We start from the raw sequence: 21,007 nt of genomic DNA on the forward strand, positions 1-21,007 counted from the left end.
CGTCCTACTGGGCCCTGCTGCAGGCAGATGTGCAGGCAGAGGTGCAGTTGTGCAGGCAGATACGCAGAGGTGCAGGCAGAGACACAGATGTGCAGGCAGAGGTGCAGATGTGCAGGCAGGGCCCATGCACCGCCCGGTGCGTTTCATCTCCTTTATTTTCACACCACCATGTCACAGGCAGGAGGGCCCTGGCTGCGGGAGGGTGGCAGCTCCGGCAGCCCCAGGCTGCTCCCCCCACTCCAACTCCCGCCAGGTACAATATTTAAAACTTTTAATATAAAGGTTAAGTTCATTATTCTCGATCCTGAGAAACATTTTGTCCGTTTACGGAGCTCTCGCTGTAAACAAAGCACCACAGGCACCAAGCCCGCACCCCGGTGCAGGCATCCCCGGGGCCGGACGGCAGACGAGGAGACGGGTGTCCCCATGGGGACGGGAGGGGTGGCCACGGTCCCCTTCTCGTGGCATTGGGGGGTCAGCCCCACCACCCCGCTCTCCTTTGGGAGAGAATTCCCCGAGATAGGAATTGCCCAGATCAGGGCAGGATGCTGGAGACGGACCCAGGCTCGGGGGGTACACGCACCCCCAGCCCAAAGCCAAACCTCCGCGTCACCCCCTGTCTCCCCTCTGCGCCGGTGCCCGGCCACACGCTACTCGTTATTAAAAAAAATTAAAATACACATGTCCCAAAGGAAGAAATACCCCCCCAAGCACCCCACAGGTTCTCCCCACCCCTCCCTCCCCGCGTTGCTCCCTTGACACAAGGTAAACTTAAAAAAGACGACACCCGCGGCAGCGCCCGTCGGCACCCGGTCCCCCCGGGCACATCCCGGGGCGGGCAGAGCCGCGGTGACGGCGCTGCCGTGTGTCCCCAGCCCCGGCGGTGGCACCTCAGAGGGTGCCGTGGCCGCGGGACCCCAGGGCGAACCAGCCCATCTTCTCCTGCGCCAGGTCCAGGTCCCGCAGGCGGATGCCCACCTCCCCGAGGAGGATGTTCTCCCAGAAGCCTTCCTCGCTCAGCACGCTCAGGCGCAGCTCCCGCTGCTGCAGGTCCCCCCGGGGGATCCCGTCGTAGACCAGCTGTGGGGCAGAACGGGGTCAGACCCTCAGCCCCGGTCCCCCCTGGGCCCCCCCAGCGCCACCGCCATCCCACGCACCATCTCGTTGTAGGTGGGGTTGCAGGTTTTTCGGGCCACTTTGGTTTTCCTCTTGGTTGTTTTCTGGGGGTCAGGCAGCAGGTAGGTCTTGACGTAGGGGTCGGGGTCGTTGCCATCCTGCAGCGGTGGCTGTGGGGCAGAGCGGGGGGCGCCCCGTGAGCGCAGCGGTGGGGCGGAACCCCCACCCCGCTGCTACCGCGCACGTACCAGCCCTCGGATGTGCATCACCATGATGAAGAGCTTGTTGTTCTTGTAGGAGATGGAGAGCTTCACCTCCCCGCCGACCTTCCCCAGGGGCCGAGCCCACGTGGCGTCTGGAGAGGACGGGAGGGGTGGAGGTGGGATGGGAGCCCCCCAGAACCCCCCCACGCGGTGCCATCTGCCGGGACCCCCGCCAGCCCCCCTACCTGCCGCCTTGGGGGTCGGGTTGGTGCCGGCCGCCTTCTCATCGCGGGGCAGGGGGTGGAAGAAGGTGTAGATGAGGTCACACTGTGGGGTGAGGAGGTGACATTAGCGGTGCAGCGGTGACCACGTCCCCCGCCATTTGGGACCGGTGCACGTGACAATGTGCACAGTGCAAGCACCGATGCTTTTCGTGCATGGTGCACGCTGTGACGCTTTACACGGTGCATTTTCCCCCAATATTTCCCACCCCATCTAACCTCACCGGTGTTCCCAGCACCGTCCCCATCTCTCAGGAGGCAGCAGCCCCCCCTGGGCCCCCCAGCTCCGCACCTCCGCCACCTCGGGGGCTGCGTGGATGAGGTGCCAGATGTAGCCGTTCAGCTCCTCCTTGCGCCGCTCGGCCACCGCTTCGCCCCGCGACCGCCCGATGACAAACCTGCTGGGGAAGCTGCGGGGATGGACCCTCAGCAAAGCCCCCAGGTGGTGGGGCCCTGGGGTCTGTGGGGGTCTGCGGGTACCTGGGCAGCAGCGAGGAGGGGAAGAGGAGGCGCAGCTTGTTGTGCAGCTCCTGGAACTCCTCGAAGGTGCGCTGGATGAAGGTCACCTCGCCCGGGCTCTCCCGCTGCACCTTCACCACGTAGGTCTGCAGAGATATGGGGCTGACACGGGCTGGGGACCTGCCCTGAGCCCGTATGGGACAGAACCGCTCGAGTTGTCCCTTCTGTCCCCAGCTGTCCCACTCACGTAGCCCTTGCTGGGGTTGCAGACCCTCTCGTGGCGGCAGAGGAAGACGTCGCGGATCCGGCCGGACGTTTTGAGGCTGTGTGTGCGGGGGGCGAAGGAGAGCGTGGGCCGGGCGTCGGAGCCCGTGAACTTCATCTGCGCCAGGTTGTGGATGAAGAAGTTGAGCTTGGTGGCCACGCTGCCCAGGCTGGACTCGATCAACCTGCAATGAGGCCACCACGTGTTCTGCACAGAGGAGCCCAATGTGCCAGAGCCTCCGTCCAAGGGCTCCCCCATCCTCTCCTGCCCCATCAACCCCCATGTCCACTACCTGGTGAAGTACGTGGTGGCATCAGCATCAGAGTCCTGCGGCCTCAGGGCATCATAGACGTACTTGAGGTCCTCCAGGTCAGAGAGCTCGGGGATGCCACAGGACAGCATCTGGGGAACAAGGAGGGGGGTGAGGGCGTGTGGGGGCAGCAGGACCCCCCTGCCATGGCTGGGGGGACAAGTGTGTGAGCCCCCAGCTCTCACCAGCCCCAAAAGGTTGAGGAAGAGGTGGGTGTGCTTGCGGATCAGGTTGTAGGCCTGGCAGCACAGGTCGACAAAGTCGTGGAAGCGGCTGGAAGGCTTGTCCCCCCCGTTGATGACGTACGCCATGTCCGACGTGAAGACGAACGGCGCCCGGTCCCTGTGCACATGAGCGTGGCCGGGGGTCACCCATCACGGGGACACGGAGAGGGGGCTTCACCCCTGAAATCACCCCCCAGGGATGAGCCCAGACCGCGGGGAAGGAGATGCCGGAGGCATTTCCCACCTCTTGATGTTGCCGAACATCTGCGCGTGGCCCAGGAACCGGCCGAAGTCGATGTGGAACATGTGGCCGGTGGTCTTGAGCATGATGTTGTCATTGTGCCGGTCGCAGATCCCCAGCACGTAGGTGGCCACGCAGCAGCCAGCGCAGGAATAGATGAAGTTTTCCACAGCCTGGGGAGTGGAAGGGAAGGAGCAACCAGACATGGAGAAAGGCTGGATTTGTGGGGTCTTGTCCCTGGAGGGGGACGCAAGGAGCAGCGACCCTGCCGGGCTCCTCCTCACCTTCTCGTACTCGTCCTCCTCAGGGTTGTGTTTCTGCAGCCAGTCGGCCAGCGGCCGGTCCTTGAAGGAGCCCGTCACACCGTGCTCCACCTGGATTTTGCGTAGGGTCTCGGCGTTGGGGATCATCTCCACCATGCCTGGTGGCCGAAACAGCAGTGTCAGACCCAGCCGTGCCACCCGGGGGGGACACCGAAAACCCAGCCCCTCTTTGCCACCAACCCAAGTGACAGCCTGCAAAGCCACATTCCTACGGACGGGTTGGTGGGGTCAGACCCAAAGGCAGATCACAGCTCCCCACCACAGCCCAGGGGTCTCCTGTGCTGTCACCAGCCCAAGAGCACCGTGTCCTGAGGCTGGGGGACACCCGGACAGCCGGTCACCTCGTCCGCGGCCGGTGGAGAAGCAGCGGAAGATGACCATGCGCATGTCCAGCCCCTCCTGCACCCAGATCTTGTTCATGATGCGGATCATCTGCAGCGTCAGCATGTCCTGCCGCAGGTCGTCCCCGCACTGCGAGCCGGGGGAAGAGCCGTCAGAGCCCGGGGACAGCGGGGACACAGCGGGGACACAGCCGAGCCAGCTCTGCAGGGGCTGGGGCAGCCGAGCGGGGGGTTTGGGCAGTGCTGGGAGGACGGGCTCACCTTGAAGATGACTCGGATGTTTTCCCCGAGGGGGTCGACGTTCTGGAAGGAGAGCTTCAGAGGGACGGCGTTGGAGTTGAAATAGGAGCAGTCCTGCCACGGGAGGAAGGCACAGCCCGTCAGGGCAAGGTGGGGGGGGCAAAGGAGCCCCCCAACGCCCCCCGGCTCCAGCACTCACCCGCGGCACGATCCCCTTCACCAGCAGGCTGGGGCTGAGCGGCAGCCGGCACGACCCGTTGGCCTTGAAGAACTGCGTGACGTCCTCGAGCCCCTCGCGGAGGATGCCCTGCGGGGTGGGGATGGGGCGGGGGGCTCACACACAGCCCGACACCCCCTGCACCCCCTCCCGCCTCGCCGGCACCCACCTGGCGCGCAGACGGGGCCGCATCCCGCACCTGCTGGGCCAGGCGGGCCAGCGTGCTGACCAGCAGGCACTGCCGGTCAAACTCCTCCCGCAGCCCCTTCCCGCAGCAGCACAGCAGCGCTGCCAGCAGGTACTGGTACCGGATGCTGAACTGGGAGTCCTTCAGCCCGTCCTTCAGCAGCCTGCACAGAGCGGGGGCACAGGGGTCAGGTGAGCCCCAGGGTTCCCCCCCGTGCCGCTGCCGGTAACCCCCCAAACCCACCAGAAGAAGTAGTGGGTGATCTTCAGGTCGCAGATCGCTCGCTTCATGAGGAAGCGCACCAGCGGGCTGTCCAGGTAGCACTCGTACTTCAGCGCCTGGAGAGGGGACAGTTTTGGGGTACAGTGGGACTGGGATCCACCCTGTGTCACATCCCGGTCCTGGCATGTACCCCATGCCGCATCCCGGTCCTGGCATGCACCCTGTGCCACATCCCAGTCCCCCCACACACCTGGACCAGCTGGGGCAGGTAGTCCAGCAGCTCGGTGTCGGAGATGGAGTCGATCCACCGCACGGCCGTCCTCCTCACCTCCTGGTCCGGGAACCTGCGGCCGGGACGGGTGTCATGGGGACGGCATCCTCGGCATCCTCCCCCACGGGGAGGGCAGCAGTGCCCGAGCCTGCATCCCGATGGCACCCGGTGGCTTACGTGGCGTGCAGGAGCCCCAGGGCATCCTGGTGGCTCATGGACGTCCACTGGCTGAGCAGGGCGTAGATGTCGGGCAGACAGGCCCATTCCCAGCTGGGCGCGCTGGCCAGCAGCATGGGGAGGGCGCCGGGCTCCGCGTGGCAGTAGTAACGCTTCTCCCACAGCCGCTTGTGGTCGGCGTCCATCAGCCTGTGGCAGCGGAGGGACAGGGGGACACGGCTCAGGGGCTGACACATTGGGGATGGGGTGTCCCTCTGCCCCCACAAGGCACAGGATTGTGACAAGCGGCTCTGAGCCCTCCCTGTGGCCCCCCCAGCCCTGCCTGTGGAAAAGAGGAGTTGATGGAGAGCAGGATCCCACCAGCACCCCGAGCTCACAGACAGGTCTGTGCGGTGCTGCAGGACGCCAGGGGCTCCCCCACATCCCCACACTGTCCCCAAGGGGTGGCCAGGATGCTGGCCATGGTGACCGAGCTGCTGCAGGGACAGCCCTGGCTGTGCCCCCACCCAGGGACCCCGAACTGGCCTGGCTGACCCTCCACCCCAGGCAATTTTTGCAGCAGATCCCAGTGCAGCTGCTGACACCTGATCCTGCCATTTATAGCCAGGAGAGCAGACACGGGGGGACCGAGGACAGGCAGCTCTGCCCAGCTCCAGCCTCAGCCCCGGCAGCCACAGGCAGGGTCAGAGCCCCCGATCCCCACTGTGCACGCCGGGACAGGGCTGGGGGAGCTCAGCGAGTCCCCCCCGCCAGGGTGACGTTGCCTCTCCCCCGGGGCTGCTTACCAGTAGAGCGATTTCTTTTGCATGGCCTCCCGCAGCTTGCGCTGGTCCTCCTCCCCCAGGCTGCCGAACTCGTACCTGGGGCTGAACTCGGCCGCTGGTGGGCTGGTGAACTTGACTTCGAAGGCAGAGGTGGGGAAGTCGATCTGGGGCAGAGGCAGAGGGTAAGCAGGGACAAACGTTGTGTGTGTCCCCACCAGGACCCCCCGCTGCCGGGACGCACCTGCAGGATGACGCTGTCGGGCTGGTTGAAGTTGGGGGCACTGGACCTGGCTCTGGAGTTGTCCTGGGTCGCTGGCCACAAGCCCAGGAGCTTTCGCCCACAGGTCAGGACCCTGGAGGAGAAAGGGGCTGAGAACTCGGCACGGGGGCAGGAGGGTGGCAGTGCTGCAGCGATGCTGTCCCCATGCTGGGAACCCCCCTGTCCCGCTCTGGGGATGCCGGCGCAGTCCCTCGCCGTGCCCATCATGGCAGGACACCCCACGTACTGCCTGAAGTTGAAGAGGGGGGTGGTGACCCAGCCCAGGGCCTCAGGGACCCGCCGCTGCTTGTTGGCGTCAGAGGAGCTCCCCGGGGGCGGGACGGGCAGGGCGAACAGCGTGACGCTGAGCAGCGTCTCCCGCGGCAGCCGGTTCACCTGGACGGGGAAGCAGATCCTGCAAGAGAGCAGCCGGGGCTCAGCCGTGCCGGGGCTGCCAGCGCCCCACGCACCGGCCAGCGCCCCGTCTGGGGTGCCAACGGTGTCCTGAGACAGCCCAGCCCAAAAGATGCCTTTGCTGCTGGCACCGGGGGTGCCACGCGCCCCCTGGCACGGGACAGAGGTGCCACGTCATGGGCAGACACGCCGGGGAGGCCGCTGGGTTCAGCTGCTCGTGTGCCCCCATCCTCCCCGGCTGCTCTTTGTCCTGAGAGGTGACCACAGGGCAGGGGGGCTGCACCGGGGGCCCCCACCGCACACTGACCTTGTCCCATGGCCGGGGGGGCTGCGTGGGACCCCAGGGCTGAGGCTCCTCTCCGACGTTCCCAGGGACCCCAGGGTGGCAGCTGCATCCCACCCAGGGGGCAGGGATCACCCCACCGAGGGGACGGGCACGGCTCCGCTCCCCGCCGTCCCGCTGACCTTGTCCTCGGGGGGCACCGGCACCTTCTAAAATTATCCTCTTCCCACCCCCACCTCCCGGTGCTGCTGCGAATGCCCCCCTGCCTGCTCCCGGGCTATTTTTGGGAGCAGATCCCCTTTCCCGGGCGCAGACACGCAGGCCTGGGGAGGGCAGGGCTGGCGCCGGGGCTGTTGCTATTCCCAGGGATGACACAAGAGCTTCCGACACCCAAAAACCAGGGAGGGGTGCGGAGAGGAGCCCGGCAGGAGGAGGAGGAGACACTGGGGACCGGGTGCTGCCTTACTGCTGGTCCCAGATGATGAGGTGGAAGAGGTATTTGTAGACGTGGGCTTTCCTGGTGAGCAGGGGGCTGCACAGCTCCTTGCCGCCGTGGCTGAGGGAGCAGGAGAGGTAGAAATCTTCATAGCTGCAAGGGGAACAGATTTGGTGAGCCAGGAGGGCTTTGCCTGGGGCAGGGGAAGGGGCACCCGAGGGCTCCCCCCGCCACGGGGTGGGGAGGATGGAGGTGCTGCCCCTCTGCGCCTTCCCCAGGCCTGGGAAAGGGGCTGCGGCAGGGAGGGGGCGCAGAGCCGGGAGCCCCGTCACCATATGCCACCGCGCATACCATCACACGGGGGGGCTGGGGGAGGCCCTGCCATGTGGCAGGTGCCGAGCGACAATCCGGGGAGGGCTGAGGGGCGCCGGAGGTCAGGGGATGCCGGCATTTCCCAGGCTACCCGCTTTGTTCGGAGCCAGTCACCAAGGGGAATACATTAAGGACAGGACAAAGGCGAGGGGTCCCCGGCGGGGCGGCTGCTGCTGGCGCCGCTGCCTCGCACGCCCCCCCCACGGCGGGCGCCCGCTGCCCAACCAGGCCCCCGCTGTCCCCCCGCGCGGGTACGGGCACCGAGGCACTAACAAAGGAGCACGGCGTGGGGCGAGGGCAGCCTGGCTCTGCCGCACCGGGGCCATCTGTCACCTCCCCGGGGCAGCGCAGAGCCCGGCAGGGATGCTGCACATCCCGGGATTCGTGGGGATGGGATGGGATGGGATGGGATGGGATGTAGGAAGGGATGGGGTGGGATGTGGGATGGGATGTGGGATGGGATGGGAATAGGAATGGGATGAGATGGCAATGGGATGAGATGGGAATGGGAATGGGATGGAATAGGATGGGAAGGGATGGACTGGGATGGGAATGGGATGGAATGGGAATGGGATGAGAAAGGGAAGGGAAGGGAAGGGAAGGGAAGGGAAGGGAAGGGAAGGGAAGGGAAGGGAAGGGAAGGGAAGGGAAGGGAAGGGAAGGGAAGGGAACACAGCAGAGCCCGTCCCACTCGCTCGCACCCAGAAGCTCCAGCACCAGCTGGCTCTGAGCATCCCTCACCACCAGCACCCCCACCTTCCTGCCCTGGGTTATCTCTGATTCCCTCCACACCTGACGAATGTCGGGGACAAGGACACGCTCCCCAGCCACCCCGGGGAGGGACCCAGCTGCACTGATCAGGGCCGGGAGCCCCAGCACGGGCGGGGGGGGCTGAGCAGGCTGCGGGCAGCTGCCCTTACCTGGCGGCCCAGGTGATGGGGATGCGGTGGGTGCCGTAGACGGTGAAGGCGAGCGGGCAGGAGAGCAGCCGAGCCTCCTGCGCCGCAGCCTGCTCCCGGCTGCCCGGCACGGCCGGCTGGAAGTCGGCGTTGAAGGTGCTGCAGTAGAGCTCCACCAGGGTGAGGATGGCGGCCGTCAGGCTCTCCACGATCCGCTCTGCAGGGGAGGGGGGACTGCGGTGAGACGGGGGGTGCCGGCCCCACCGGCCCCACGCTGTCCCGTTGCGCAGGGGTTGGGATGCTGGAGGGACCCCAGGATGAGACTGCGGGTCAGTGTCCCCGGGGCAAAGCGAGTGAGAGGGAGAATTTCAGCTTTCCCATTTACAACCACGGAATCATTTCGGTTAGAAAAGACCCTCAAGGTCACCAAGTCCAACCCAACTCTGGCATTAGACCATGTCCCTGAGAACCTCGTCTATACGTCTTTTAAACACATTTTGCTGAGTTCATGGGGAGGAACAACAGCCATTGCCTCCAGAAACCCTCTTTTCTTAACCAGAACGGTTTCAAACACATTTTTGGCCTTAATAATTGAAGGGGAGGGGTTTGAAGATTAAAAAGCACCAAGAACTCAAGCCCAGAAGGGGAGGAGAAGAACAGAAATACCTCGGTTTTCCCTCTTGGCCAGAACATTTGGATCCTGTTGAGGAAAAAAACCCACAAGAGCACCATCAGAATGAGCCCCGCGCTGCGGGGGGGGCAGCTCGCCAAGAGCTTTACACAACCAGCTCCCAGCTATTGAGGAATTTTCCATGTGGTGCAGCGGGAGGAGGGAGGGAAAGAATCAGATGTGAGGTTGTTCTTCCCCTTTGCACCTCAAGGCCGAGCCCCCTGGTCCTGCACCCCCTCAGGATCAGCCCCCCCTGCCCATCCCTCACCTTCTGGATCTTGGGCTGCATGCGGGACGGGCAGGGCGGCATCTGGTTGAGCGCGGCCGTGATCTCCGGGGTCTCCACGGCGGCCAGCGCGTTGCAGATGGCCATGACCGACTGGATCACCCGCTCCGCCTTCAGCGGGAAGTCTCCCTGGGGGGGAAAGGGGGTGACGTGGGACCCCCGGGCAGCCCAGGGGCCGCGCCGCAGCCCACACATCATGCATGGGGAGATGCACCAGCCCGTGCCTCGGTTTCCCCTGCTTTCACAGCCTTTCCCCTTCTCTGCTGCATCCTTAGTGCCCCGTAATGAAACAAGGAAAAAGCCTGCAGTAAATAAGACAGGGCGGCCCCAGAAATGCCCCGTCCGTGCTCACCTCGGCTGCCAGGAAAGCGTCCACCTCGTTGTGGAAGGTGTCGAAGAGGAGACTCAGGGCCTGTCTGAGGGGCAGAGGGCAGAGCTCAGCCCGGCCAGCCGGGTACCCGGGGCGGGGGTCGGTCCCGCCGTGCCCCCCCTACCTGCTGATGGTCTGTTTGATGGGTCTCTCCTGCAGGTGGATGTAGTGGTTGAGGGTGGACGGGCTCTGGTCATCGCTCGCCTGGAGATGGAGAGAGGTTGTGCCAAAACTGGGCTGCACACGTGTGCTCCCACACCGGGGAGGCGTCACGGAAGGGTCTGGGTTGGAAAAGACCCCAAAGATCATCTAGTTCACCCCTGCCATGGGCAGGGACATCTTCCACCAGACCAGCTTGCTCAAAGTCTCATCCCACCTGGCCTTGAGCCCTTCCAGGGATGGAGCATCCACAGCTCCCCTGGGCAGCCTGGTCCTGCGCCTCGCCACCCTCATGGCCAAGAATTTCTCCCTTAAATCTACATCTTTCAGTTTAAAATTCTTATCCCTTGTACCACCATGACACTCCCTGATAAAGAGTCCCTCCCCATCTCTCCAACGGGTCCATGTCTTATTCTGGGGGTCCCAGAGCTGAACACAGAGCTCTGCAGAACCACAATATCCTCAGCTGGAAGGGACCCACAGGGACCATGGAGTCACGGGCATCCCCGGCACCCACCGTCCGGGCCAGGTCGCTGCGCACCCCCTTCCTCTTCATCAGCTGCAGGCGGATGTCGATGTCGAATTTCCTGCAGTGCTGGATGTACTCGTGGCTGCCCAGCGCGTGTTTGCTGCGGGACAGAAACCTGCTGAGCCCCCACCCCATGCCGTGCCCCGAAATTCCCCCTGGGATGCCCCATCCCAACACCCCACGGGCCGGCAGTGCTGCCTGGGGCTCGGCTGTGGCCGCCTCGCCTGCAAACGGACGTTCATGGCAAAACTAGGAAACCCGAAGAATAAGCCATTGTTTTCCCTCCTTCCCCCGCGCCCTCCGAAGAGCCGTGCCCGGCCCAGCCGGTGGGACGGGGCCGGGAGCGGGTGCCGATGAGCCCGTCATGCCCGGACCTGCCCGCGGATGCGTGGGACCCGAGGATGCTCCGGCTGACAGCAGCATTGGGGCGAGCCCGGGAAGCGGGGACAGCCTGGTCCCCCTGTGCCACCACCACGGGCAGCCCCCCCAGCACGGGACTCGCTGAGCTTGCCACCCAGACCCAGTTCCTTTGCCGCCTGCGGGGGAGAATGAGCTGATTCAGGCCTGGTCAGCGCGGCAGAGCCGCGGGCACGGTGCCCAGGGTGCGGGAGCTCCGGGCAGGACAGCGCTGCAATGGCAGGATGCGGCAGGTCGGGGGGAGAGGCACCCCCAGGAGCTCACGTGGCTGCAGGGACGCAGAGTCTGATCAGTTTGTGGCCACCAGAACCGTGTCCTGCCCCGTGGCCAGGAACGACACAGAACGTTGGAATAGTTTGGGTTGAAGGGACCGGCCACGCTGCCAGGAGCAGCGCTGGGCTCCGCGCGGGTCCCGCTCGGGCTGTCCCGGGCTGGGCGATCCCCAGCTGCCCCTTTTGGTCCCGCAGCAGCAGCTCCGGGTGGCAAAGCTCCCGTGGATCCCCCGCGGCTCGGCCAGGGCACGGCCAGGTCTGCAGCGGCGGGAGCTGGCTCGCTGCACCCACCCGCCAGGAAGGACAGACGGACGGCGTGTGCCTGTGCACACGTGGCCGCTGCACCGGCCTCTGCAGAGAGCTCCCCCGAGCTGTCAGACCCCAAGCCCCCATGGAAATACATCCTTTCTGCACAAAAAGCAGCAAAATGGGGAGGGCAGGTGGGATCCGTGCAGGTCTCGGTCCCCATCACCCACCCCTGGCTCTGCAGCCGAGGGACCCCATTGCAGCTCTGATGCTCCCGTGCCCCCCCCCACCCGCTCTCTCCCCCAACATGTCCCCTTTCCACCTTTTCCTGCAATTGAAACCGCAGGCGGGAGAACGGGGGCTCTGCCGCTCCGCTCAGTGACACGTCTGTTATTAATACTCCTCCAAAGAGCTTTTTTGGCAGCTCCCTGGTTTTCAGGCACGGGGGGGTCAATGTGATGGATACCCCACCACTGGGAAAGATGCTCCCAATATGCTGCTTTTGGCAAGAGAGCATCCCCATGGTTCGGGAGGCAGGAAAGGGAGCGGAGCGGCTCCCGCTGTGCACGCCGGGCTCAGCGCTGAGCATCCATCCCACCCGGCACGGGGCGAGCGCGGGGACACCGGGGCTGTGTCGCGTGTGTGCGTGTCCCCTAAACAACACTCACTTCTGCAGGAACTCCTCCAAGCCGCAGATCTTGAGCACAAAGTCCTCGACGTCCACGGCGTGCAGCTCGTCGTGCGTGTAGCACAGCGCCTGGTAGATGAGCAGATCCACGGTGGAGGAGCCTGCGGGGAGAGGGAGCAGCGTCCTGAGCCCCCAGCACTGTGGGACCCCCCCAGATCCTCCACCCAGGGGTTGCTGGGGTCTGTCCCTGCTGCACATCACCCCAGGTGCCCCCCGATTGCTGCGAGGGGGTCGGACGGGCGGGTGCAGGACGAGGGGCACTCACAGTCGCAGGTGAAGGTGAGGGCCTCCCGCAGGCTGTCACACACCACGGTCACCTTCAGGCTGACGCCGTGGCCCAGCTGCTCGGGGCTGAGGTTGACGGCGCTCCACACCAAGCCGGTGAGGGAATAATCCTTGGTGCTGTAGCCGGACCGCAGCCTGTGGAGGCAGGGACGGGTCAGGGATGCCGACGCCTTTTTGGGGGCATTTCGCAGCGGGATGCTCCAGTCTCAGGGTACTCACACGTCCAGCATGTGGCAGAAAGCGGCCACCTCCTCGTCCCGCTCCTCCGACACTTCGAAGAGCTCGTAGCCGTTGGCAAAGGAGTGCGGTCGGGGGGCGACCTGTGGGGCAGAGCACGAGCCCATCAGCCACTGCACCATCCTGGGGGGCACAGCCCACCGCCCGCCCAGGACGGGGGCTGCAGGACCCCCGGTAGAGCACGGGGCACCGAGAGCCTTTGCTGGCCATGGCTGGGGACACGCAGCTCTGCGGGGGGACAGGGACCAGCAGAGGGGGGGTTTGGGCCAGGGAGCACCCACTGAAGGATGTGTCACCCACATCCGCACCTTCCACACAGCTGCGAGAAGGGAGACCCGAGGACTCCCGAAAACCGGCCATTTCCAGGCAATTTCCAAAATCCCCAGCGGAGACAAGGGATGGGCAGAGACAGACCCGGAGACACTGTGGGACACACAGGGACAGTCCCCAGCCCACGGGGGTGCTGCAGCGGAGCCCGTGCCCGGCCCCCCACGCCGCTCTCGGGCAGGCGGCACCGCCGTGCCAGGCTCCCCCTGCACACGGGGGTCCCCATCGCTCTTTCGCAGGGAACAATGGTCCCACTGTCAGAGCAATTAACCCAGCCAGCAGCTAACGGGAGGCAGAGAAAGGCAGAGAACACAGCAGCCGCTAAAGACAATTTTAATGCTCTTTTATAATTAGTCGCTGGCACCAGGAAAGCCGAGAGTGACTTACGCAACCCCCCAGCCGGCCCCCCGGCTGCATCGCGCGCTCCCCAGGGAGGGGGACCCCGCAAGGAAGGCGACATCTCCGGTCCTTTATCTCCTCTTGCTGGAGCAAAGGAAAGGCAGCAAAACCACAGGCACCCACAGCCCCGTTCGCGTCCCAGCCCTCCCCAGCGCCTCGGCTCCAACCCAGCCCCGCGTCCAAGGCAGGGAGAGACAAACCCTCTTACCGGGTCGACGGAGATCCTGCGGTTCTTGTTCAGCGCCAGATTCTTGCGGTTGCCGAAGCGGGAGACGTACGTCCGCGGGGGGACCTGGGGGGGCATGGTCTTGCTCCGCGCCACCGGCTTGCCGCTCGATTCCTTCTCGAAGATGCTCCTGCCCTCCTTCCAGCCGCGGGCGGCTTCCCGCAGCACCTCCGACTCGTACGTGGACTTCAGGTTGAGGCAGGTGATGGCGTCGTTGATGCCGCCGTAGTCGGTGACGCCGCCGTAGTCGGTGACGCCGTACGGGTCCTCCTCGGAGATGCGGCGGCCGAGCAGCTTGCCCTGAGCCCGCTCCTGGGCCGCCAAGAACATGTTGATGTCCCTGGGCTGCGGTCCCTTGGAGGACGGGGGGGATCCCTTCCCTGAGCGCTGGGTCCCCTCGGGGCAGCTCCAGAGGGGCTGCCGGGGGGGCAGCGGGGGTGGCGAGAGCTTTTTGGGGGAGCAATCCCCGCCGTTGTGGGGCGAGGTGCCGTTGAGCGGCTCCCCCAAGAAGTCCCCCCCCGAGCCCTCGAAGATGTACAGATAGTCCCCAGCCAGGGGGCCCTTCAGCCAGGGCTGGGGGTCCGGCTGCGGGGGGCTGGGGCCGGGGGGCGCTCTGGGCGCAGGGGGACCCTCGGGTGCCAGCGGGACGTTGCAGCTGAGCGCGGGGTCGGAGCCGGAGAGGCCACGCGCCGCTTTGATGCCATCGCAGCCGTTTCTCTCGGCGGGGTCGTCCCAGGAGATGAGGGGCTGGTCTCCCCGCTGCCGGGCCCGGCTCTCCTCCTTGTCCTTGTCCTTGTCCTGGCGCAGGCGGGACAGAGCGTCGTACTCCATCTGCAGGGCCTCGGCCAGCGCCAGCTCCCGCCGGCTGATCCCCACCGACTCCAGCGACTTCCAGTGCTCCCCATCGCCGTGCGTGGCGGACATGGCTCCGGGGACAGGGACGTCGTGGTCCCCGGGGTCAGGAGAGAGGCATGCTGCGCCGCCCGGCACCTGCGCGGGGGACACGCACGGGTTAATGAGTAACAGCTAACGAAGGTCGGCTAACGAGGGTCAGGCTGCTGGTACAGCCCTTCCTCTCTGCAGTGGCAGAAAGGAAACACAGGGTGTTTCAAATAGATGGACCTGATTTCAAAGCACTATATTAATACTTCACGATGGCAACGTTACAATTATACAAAAAATCACAAAGGGTTTAATGAGTTTTCAAGTTTTAGTAACCTTTCTATGAATGCTCTATGTTCTCCGCCTGCTGTACAGATAACATCGAGACAACAGCTGAATTTGTCCAAAACGCCTCTCACAGCGTCTTCTTGCCCCAACGCCACCGCTGCCGTGATTCTGGTTTTGGGGTCAGCCAGATCAGTCGCCGACAGGGGCACAAAAACATGGGCTTTGACAAGGAAAAGGCACGGGGTGTAACGTCTGGGTATCCTGGGGACCGAGCGTCCGTCCTCGTGAAGCACCCTGTGCTTAGGGGCTCAGCAACGCGACGTGTTAAATAAAGATGTTGCTGCTGCCTGTCCCCCCGGGACCCCCTGGTCCCCAGGCAGGGCTGGGTGGCCCCACAGCAGCTGCCGGGGCTATTGCTGGAGCCCGATGCATTTCCCGAGGACAAAATAACCCGCGGGGAGGGGGGGCGGCACTTGCCGCTGGAGCTGACTCAACCTGCAACCCCGGCACGGGCTGCGCATGGGGGCCGATGCACTGGGGTTTGCCTAAAACGCAGCTCTGAGCCCCATTGCTAATAGGGGACCATCGCAGCTTTGAGAAAAAGCCAATAAAGCTCGGGCTTTTTGGAGCAGAAAGGAAAAATGAGAGCACCGACCAGCCTGGGATGCTATGGTGAGCAAGAAATAGCACATGGCGAGGGGGACCCGGGCATCACCGGCAGCCCCAGTGCCCTCGAACGGACCTGCGGGTCCCCCAGTCTCCCCACAGCCCCCTCGAACAGACCCATGGGACCCCCAGTCTCCCCACAGCCCCCTCGAACAGACCCATGGGACCCCCAGTCTCCCCACAGCCAGCAGAGGCCAAACAGCCGGACTGGAAACGGCTCCCTGGCCCCCGATCAAAACCCGGGGAGGGTGGTAACGGCGGGGGGGCTGTGCCCGGCCAGCACCGCGCTCCCCGGGGAAGGAGCTGTCACCTCCTCCTCTCTTCCTAGAAAAATAAACGACCAAGTGGAAATTAAACAGAAGAGCGGAGCGAGCCCAAAGCCCTGGAGACGCCGGCACTTGGAATGCCCAGAGCCGAGGGGCAGGAGAGTGTTTTCTGGCTTGGGATCCCAGCATGGGGGGGACATGGGACCCTGCTGCCCCCCAGGGCTCCCACTGACCCCAAACCTCTCACTCTGCACCATGATGCTCTGATTTAGGGCAAAAGGATGCGGCTGCCCACTCCCGGTGACTGCAAGTGTTTCTGCTGGGGACATCGCGGGACCGCAGCACCTTCCTTCAGTGCCCGTGGCGGGGGGAGCCCATCCGGTACATGCCCCCCGCATCCCACTCCATGGGACACGGCAACCGCCCCAGGCTGGGCTGTGCACCGAGCACCTCCCAGCACAACCAGGGGAGCAGTACCGTTGTCACCAGGCTGGTCCCCGCCGTCCCCTCCCAGCCCAGTTGCTGATCATCACCCCCTCCCCACCCGCAAAGGGACCCTCCTGACCCCAAGGCCGTGCAGGACCAGATGGCTGCTAATTAGCCACAAACACATCTCCTGCAAGCCGGGATGGCACCGGCCGGGTTTGTCCCTCTTGCCATCACGGGTCCCCTCTTGCGCACCTCGCTCAACCAGCTTCTTTGTGCTTTCTAACTGGAAAAATGGCTTTATAGGGGACGAGATGGAAATGTTCCCTTCCCCAGCATTCCGGTCCCTGCCAGCAGCTGTGGGCTTTTCCCGGAAAAACAGAAATCCCAAAAGCTGGCAGCGCTGGGCTTCTGGAAGCCGAACAAAGAAAATCTGCCTTTAACCCAAAAGCAATAAAACCAAACCGATTTTTGTGGCTGACAAAGCCACAATCCCGTTCTCATCTCCAAGACAAGCAACTGCATCTCGCTGACGTTTCAAGCAGGGAAACGCTCCCGCCTGGCCGAGCCGAGGTTCCGATGTGTGGGTGGGATGCAGTGAACCTGGTCCTGCCCCCCCAGCGGGACCAAGAGGATGCAACCCCACGTCAAACAGCCCCAAACCCTCCGAGTCGCCCTCCAAGTCCTGGGCTGCGGTTTAAGCAGCGCCTCCCGCTGCGGGTTCCTGCACCGGGGATCCCTGCGTGGCCGCCTGCTTTTCCACCAAACACCTCTCGCCCCATCAGGACCCACGCGAGCTGTGGGTCAGGTCTCAGCACGGGAGGTAGGAGCTGAATTCCAGAGTAGCGGAGACAGGCAGATATTTCCCTCTTTAAAATACTACTACTAAAAACATAGGCGTAATTCGCTGACTCCGAATTTCCTGGCGTTTGACGTGGTCACGTCAGCCTCAGGAGACCCATCCAGCTTGGGATCCCACCTTTCCGAGAAAACGCTTCGCTGTGCCAAGCGACGGCGGGCGCAGCCAGGGGCGCACAGGAGAAACCACTTGTCCACTGGAAATCCTTTGCCCTAAGCCCCCAATTATGGTTTAACACACTTTTATTTAGAGGGCTTTGGGGCAGAGGATGCACAGGGTCCCCATAGGGCTCTCCCAGTGTCTCCCAGCATCAATGGGACAGGGAAGGATGATCCCACCCTTGTGCAAAGAGCTGAGCTTCAGGTTGGGCCAGGCTGGGGGGACTTGGGGGGCTCAGGACTACATGCAGTCACCCCATGCCCATCCCTGCTCAGCATGGGGAGGGATAAGGGAATTCAACACCAAACCATCCTGCAGGATCCCCCGGCGGAGCGGACGCTGCAGCAGCCCCGAGAGCCCGGGCAGAGCCCGGGGGGCTTGTTGTGCACCCCCAGCTCTCCCCATCCCTCCCTCCCTCCTTCCCCCGCGCAGGCAGCTGCGTTGGGAGCAGATCGAAACGGCTGAAGCATCTGGGCACACATCAAACATCTGAGGACGAGGAAGCAAAGCGAGCCCCGGAGGGGTGTGGGAGCCAGGGATGGATGTTATGCCTATCAGGGGAGACAATTCACACCCTTTTATAATCCAGCGGAGGGAGGAGCAGCCATGAGAAGGATAAAGCACCAGCCTTCACCTCCCGGGCTGCGGGTCCATCCATCCATCCTGCCGCTCCGGCTGAACAGGACAAGCCGCTGCGTTCCCAGCGCGGCCCCAGCCCGGCCAGGGGGATGGCGAGGGCTCCCCTGCCTTGGGGACCCCGAGCTGAGCAAACACCTCGAGAACAGCCAGCGCCGCTCGCTTCCAACCTGTTGCCTTAAGGCGGGAGGAGTTTCTTCCTCTTCAAGCCCATACGTCTCCTATTACTAGCAGAGCAAAGTCCAGTCCGGTCCGAGCGCTCCCGAGGAGGGAGGATGTGGAGCTGGCTGGTGCCAAAGGCTCTTCCATAATTTCTCTACGTATTTCCACCCTCGGGAGGAAATCCTGCCCCGGGAAGACGGGTCGCGTTTGGGATGGGAAAGTCCCCAACTCGGGGCAGCCAAAGGAGGGAGCTCTGCAGAGCCGGGTCCGCAATGGGGACAGCGGAGGGGACAACGCGGTGTCACAGCCAGGCGTGGGGCGGGAGGCGGTGTGGGGATGTCAGAGCCCCCTTTGCAGTGAGGTGCGACAGCCGCACGCTCGGCTGCTCGGGAGATGCTGAACCTCACCCAGCCCTGCGGAGCCCTGGGGCGTGGGGAGGACCGAGGTGGGACCCCTCCGCAAAGCCACGCGCCGCTGTGTCCCCCCGTGTTCCCCCGCGGCAGCTCCAACGACGGGGCCAAGACACCTCACGCCTCCTCCGCTCCACGGCCCCGCCGCACACCCGCAGTCGGACTTTCCAAATTACTCAACCCGCGCTGCTCCAGCACCCAGCACCCGCCCCCGGGGCCAGGTTTGCTGGGTGCTCGGGCTCCCCGGGGGATGCTGGTGGTCAGGCTCTCAGCGGCGCGGCAGCTCCGGCGCTCGGCTCCTATGCAAATCTTGCAGATGTGCGCTTCCTCCGCAGCAAGCGCCCGGCACGGCGTGGCTGGCTGCGCGACGGCGCACAGAACGTGCACCCAGCTGCACAGCGGGCTGCTGCCACATCCTGCGCCGGGGCTCGGAGGGGCAGCCCCGTATCTGCCCAGGATGGGCGAGCGATGTAACCTACGATGCCTCCCTGGTTTTGGTGCATCCGGCTGCACCAGCACCCAGGGAATGCGTCCTGGCGCTGGGCTGGGCTGGCACAGCGTGGGGAACACGCTGCCCTCTGCCCCACAGCCCAGGTGAGCCCTGCGGGACGGATCCTGCTGCCACAGGGCTCCCCTCAATGCAGATGCTTCCCCAGCTGAACTGACAGGGTGCACTGAGGACACCCAGCAGCTGAGGGCCTCCCCCTGGCCACAGCACCTTGTTGGGGTGCAGGGGACCTGCTGGCCCCACACTGCACTCCAGACCCAGCCCAGTCTGCAATGGGAAACAACTTGCACCACTCAGCCCTGCCCTGCCCATGGAATTTATGTGCTATGGGAGAGAGCCACAGCCCAAGGACACGGCACAGACACGCAGCTCCTCCAGAGCACCCACGCGCAGGGAAACACCTCGCTCGGGATGGGGCCATTGGATGCTGCTGCTGCTACATCCCCAGCGATCCCTCCGCACGGCTCAGGGGTCCCGCGGTCACACCCGGCGTGCACACACCCTGGGTGTGCATCCAGGCAACGCTCGCACACACACACGCAGCATCGCTCCCGCTGCAGCGCGCAGGCTGCACGGCTGCTGGGCTGGGCAAGCGGCTCCTCTCGGCTCCTGGCAGCGGATCCTCTCCCCGGCTTCACTCCTGCTCAGGAGGGCGCTGGGGGGTGAGGTGGGGCAGGCGCCCGCCCGGGCGGTTATCCCGGGAGAGCCGGGTGCCCATTTGCCAGGCAGGTTTCCCACAACTCCCCGTCCCTCCCGCTTTGGGAGGAAACGATTGATTTTTCTGATCACGCTGGTGTTAGTTCACCCCAGGCCTAGATCCAGTGAGCAACCCCATTCACGCTTGGCCTTACACACATGAATAGCTGTGGTCACGTCGATATACCTCCTTTGCTCAGGGGTAATAGCTCGCATAGCTCTGGAGTTTACTGCTAAACACACGCGTGAGCATTTCTGCAAGTTCAGGAGCCGCGGTACCGCAGCAGCGGAGCAGCACAGCTCGCTGCAGCACAGCAGCATCCTCACAACTGCCTTCTGTCCCCACGCACCGAACCAGAGCCCCCGCCTGCGCCACGGCTTGGCTGGGATGAGCTGACCCTTCCCGCACCAGCTCTGGCCTGTCCCTGTCCCCACTGCTGTCCCCATCGCTGTCCCCGTCGCTGTCCCACCGAGCAGCCCCTGACATGACGGGGGAGAACAGAAACCCCAGCTCTGCCTCTCCACTTCGCTGATGGGCAACTTTGCAATTTGATGGGGGCGGCTTCATCGTTTTGCTCACAAAAACCACCCGATTCCCGCTCCACCCCGCACCCGACGCTGCATTTCCAGAGCCCCGAGCCGCGCTGCGCGCTGGGGGTGCAGCGCCCGGAACCCCCCCGCTCCCCGGCTTTCGGGGTCTCCAGTCCTGGACCAACACAGGGCTGGGCTGGGGCTTTCGGGCAGCGCTGGGAAGCGACTCGGAGCAGCCGCGGTGGAGCTCCCACACCTCCTCGCAGCAGATTAAATCTTTTATGCATATATATGTGTATATATATATATATAATTTTTTTTTAAAGGGGAAAATCCCGGCAAATCCCGGCTGGTGGAGGAGCCGGCCTGCTCCTGCTCCTGCTCCCACCCCCGTCCCCCCGCACCCGCCGCGGTTCCCGCTCCCCCCGGGGCTCAGCCCTACCTGCTCCGAGCGGGCTGGGGCTGCGGCGGCGGCGGGGCCGGGCGGGGGCCGGGCGGCGGCGGCGGCGGCGAAGGAGGAGGAGGAGGAGGAGGAGGCGGAGGAGGAGGAGGGAGCGCGGCGGCGGACAATGGAGGGGCGCAGCGCGGCGCGGGGCCATCTCCCGGCCGCCCGCCGCATTGCACGGCAACGGGCCGGCCCCGGTGCTCCCCCCGCCCTCCCCCTGCGTGTCCCCGGGAGCCCCGAGATGCCTCCGCAACCCCCCCATCCTGCATCCCTCCCATCCCGCATCCCCCCATCCCGCATCCCTCCCATCCCGCGTCCCCGCGGCGGGACGGCCGGTGGGCGCTGAGCTCCTGCTCCCCTTGCCTGGCCGCAGCACCGGCCCCTTCATCTCCCCAAAACTCTGCAGCCCAACACGCGGGGGCACCCCTGGGGTGCCCACAAGCACCCACCTCCCGCTG

General features: G+C 64.8%; 1 protein-coding gene and 1 long non-coding RNA gene across 3 annotated transcripts; one reads left to right on the forward strand and one right to left on the reverse strand.

The window, feature by feature from the left end:
• Positions 1-137: 137 nt before the first annotated feature.
• PIK3C2B (phosphatidylinositol-4-phosphate 3-kinase catalytic subunit type 2 beta) lies at positions 138-20,660 on the reverse strand. Of its 2 annotated transcripts, none has more exons than XM_065854394.2 (33): positions 20,547-20,660; positions 13,598-14,605; positions 12,646-12,746; positions 12,407-12,561; positions 12,122-12,242; positions 10,507-10,618; positions 9,955-10,034; positions 9,813-9,876; positions 9,443-9,589; positions 9,171-9,204; positions 8,526-8,721; positions 7,264-7,386; positions 6,348-6,515; positions 6,083-6,194; positions 5,863-6,005; positions 5,078-5,266; positions 4,880-4,973; positions 4,651-4,745; positions 4,390-4,570; positions 4,203-4,310; positions 4,025-4,117; positions 3,764-3,893; positions 3,384-3,520; positions 3,103-3,272; positions 2,820-2,976; positions 2,617-2,726; positions 2,307-2,508; positions 2,081-2,205; positions 1,893-2,010; positions 1,565-1,646; positions 1,365-1,471; positions 1,158-1,286; positions 138-1,080 (listed from the first exon to the last, which is right to left on the reverse strand). In XM_065854394.2, the coding sequence occupies exons 2-33, from the start codon at positions 14,537-14,539 to the stop codon at positions 892-894; spliced, it is 4,914 nt and encodes a 1,637-aa protein (XP_065710466.1). In that variant the 5' UTR covers positions 14,540-14,605; positions 20,547-20,660; the 3' UTR covers positions 138-891. The 2 variants fall into 2 exon arrangements, with proteins under 2 accessions (XP_065710466.1, XP_071673733.1); XM_071817632.1 differs by lacking the exon at positions 20,547-20,660 and adding an exon at positions 14,834-15,005.
• On the forward strand, positions 7,102-10,379 carry LOC139829544 (uncharacterized). The gene is made up of 2 exons (XR_011742066.1): positions 7,102-7,292; positions 9,990-10,379. It is a non-coding gene; the product is annotated as an uncharacterized lncRNA (long non-coding RNA).
• Positions 20,661-21,007: the final 347 nt, after the last annotated feature.

This window comes from Patagioenas fasciata, chromosome 21 (assembly GCF_037038585.1).
Source record: "Patagioenas fasciata isolate bPatFas1 chromosome 21, bPatFas1.hap1, whole genome shotgun sequence".
In the NCBI taxonomy this organism is placed as follows: Eukaryota; Metazoa; Chordata; class Aves; order Columbiformes; family Columbidae; genus Patagioenas; species Patagioenas fasciata.

Excerpts from the sequence above, each read along its gene's own strand:
- PIK3C2B (XM_065854394.2), bottom strand. The coding sequence starts at position 14,539 with ATGTCCGCCACGCACGGCGATGGGGAGCACTGGAAGTCGCTGGAGTCG. Across the intron at positions 3,273-3,383 it reads AGGAGGACGAGTACGAGAAG|GCTGTGGAAAACTTCATCTA; the intron begins GTGAGGAGGAGC and ends TCCACTCCCCAG. Across the intron at positions 1,287-1,364 it reads TGATGCACATCCGAGGGCTG|CCACCGCTGCAGGATGGCAA; the intron begins GTACGTGCGCGG and ends TCTGCCCCACAG.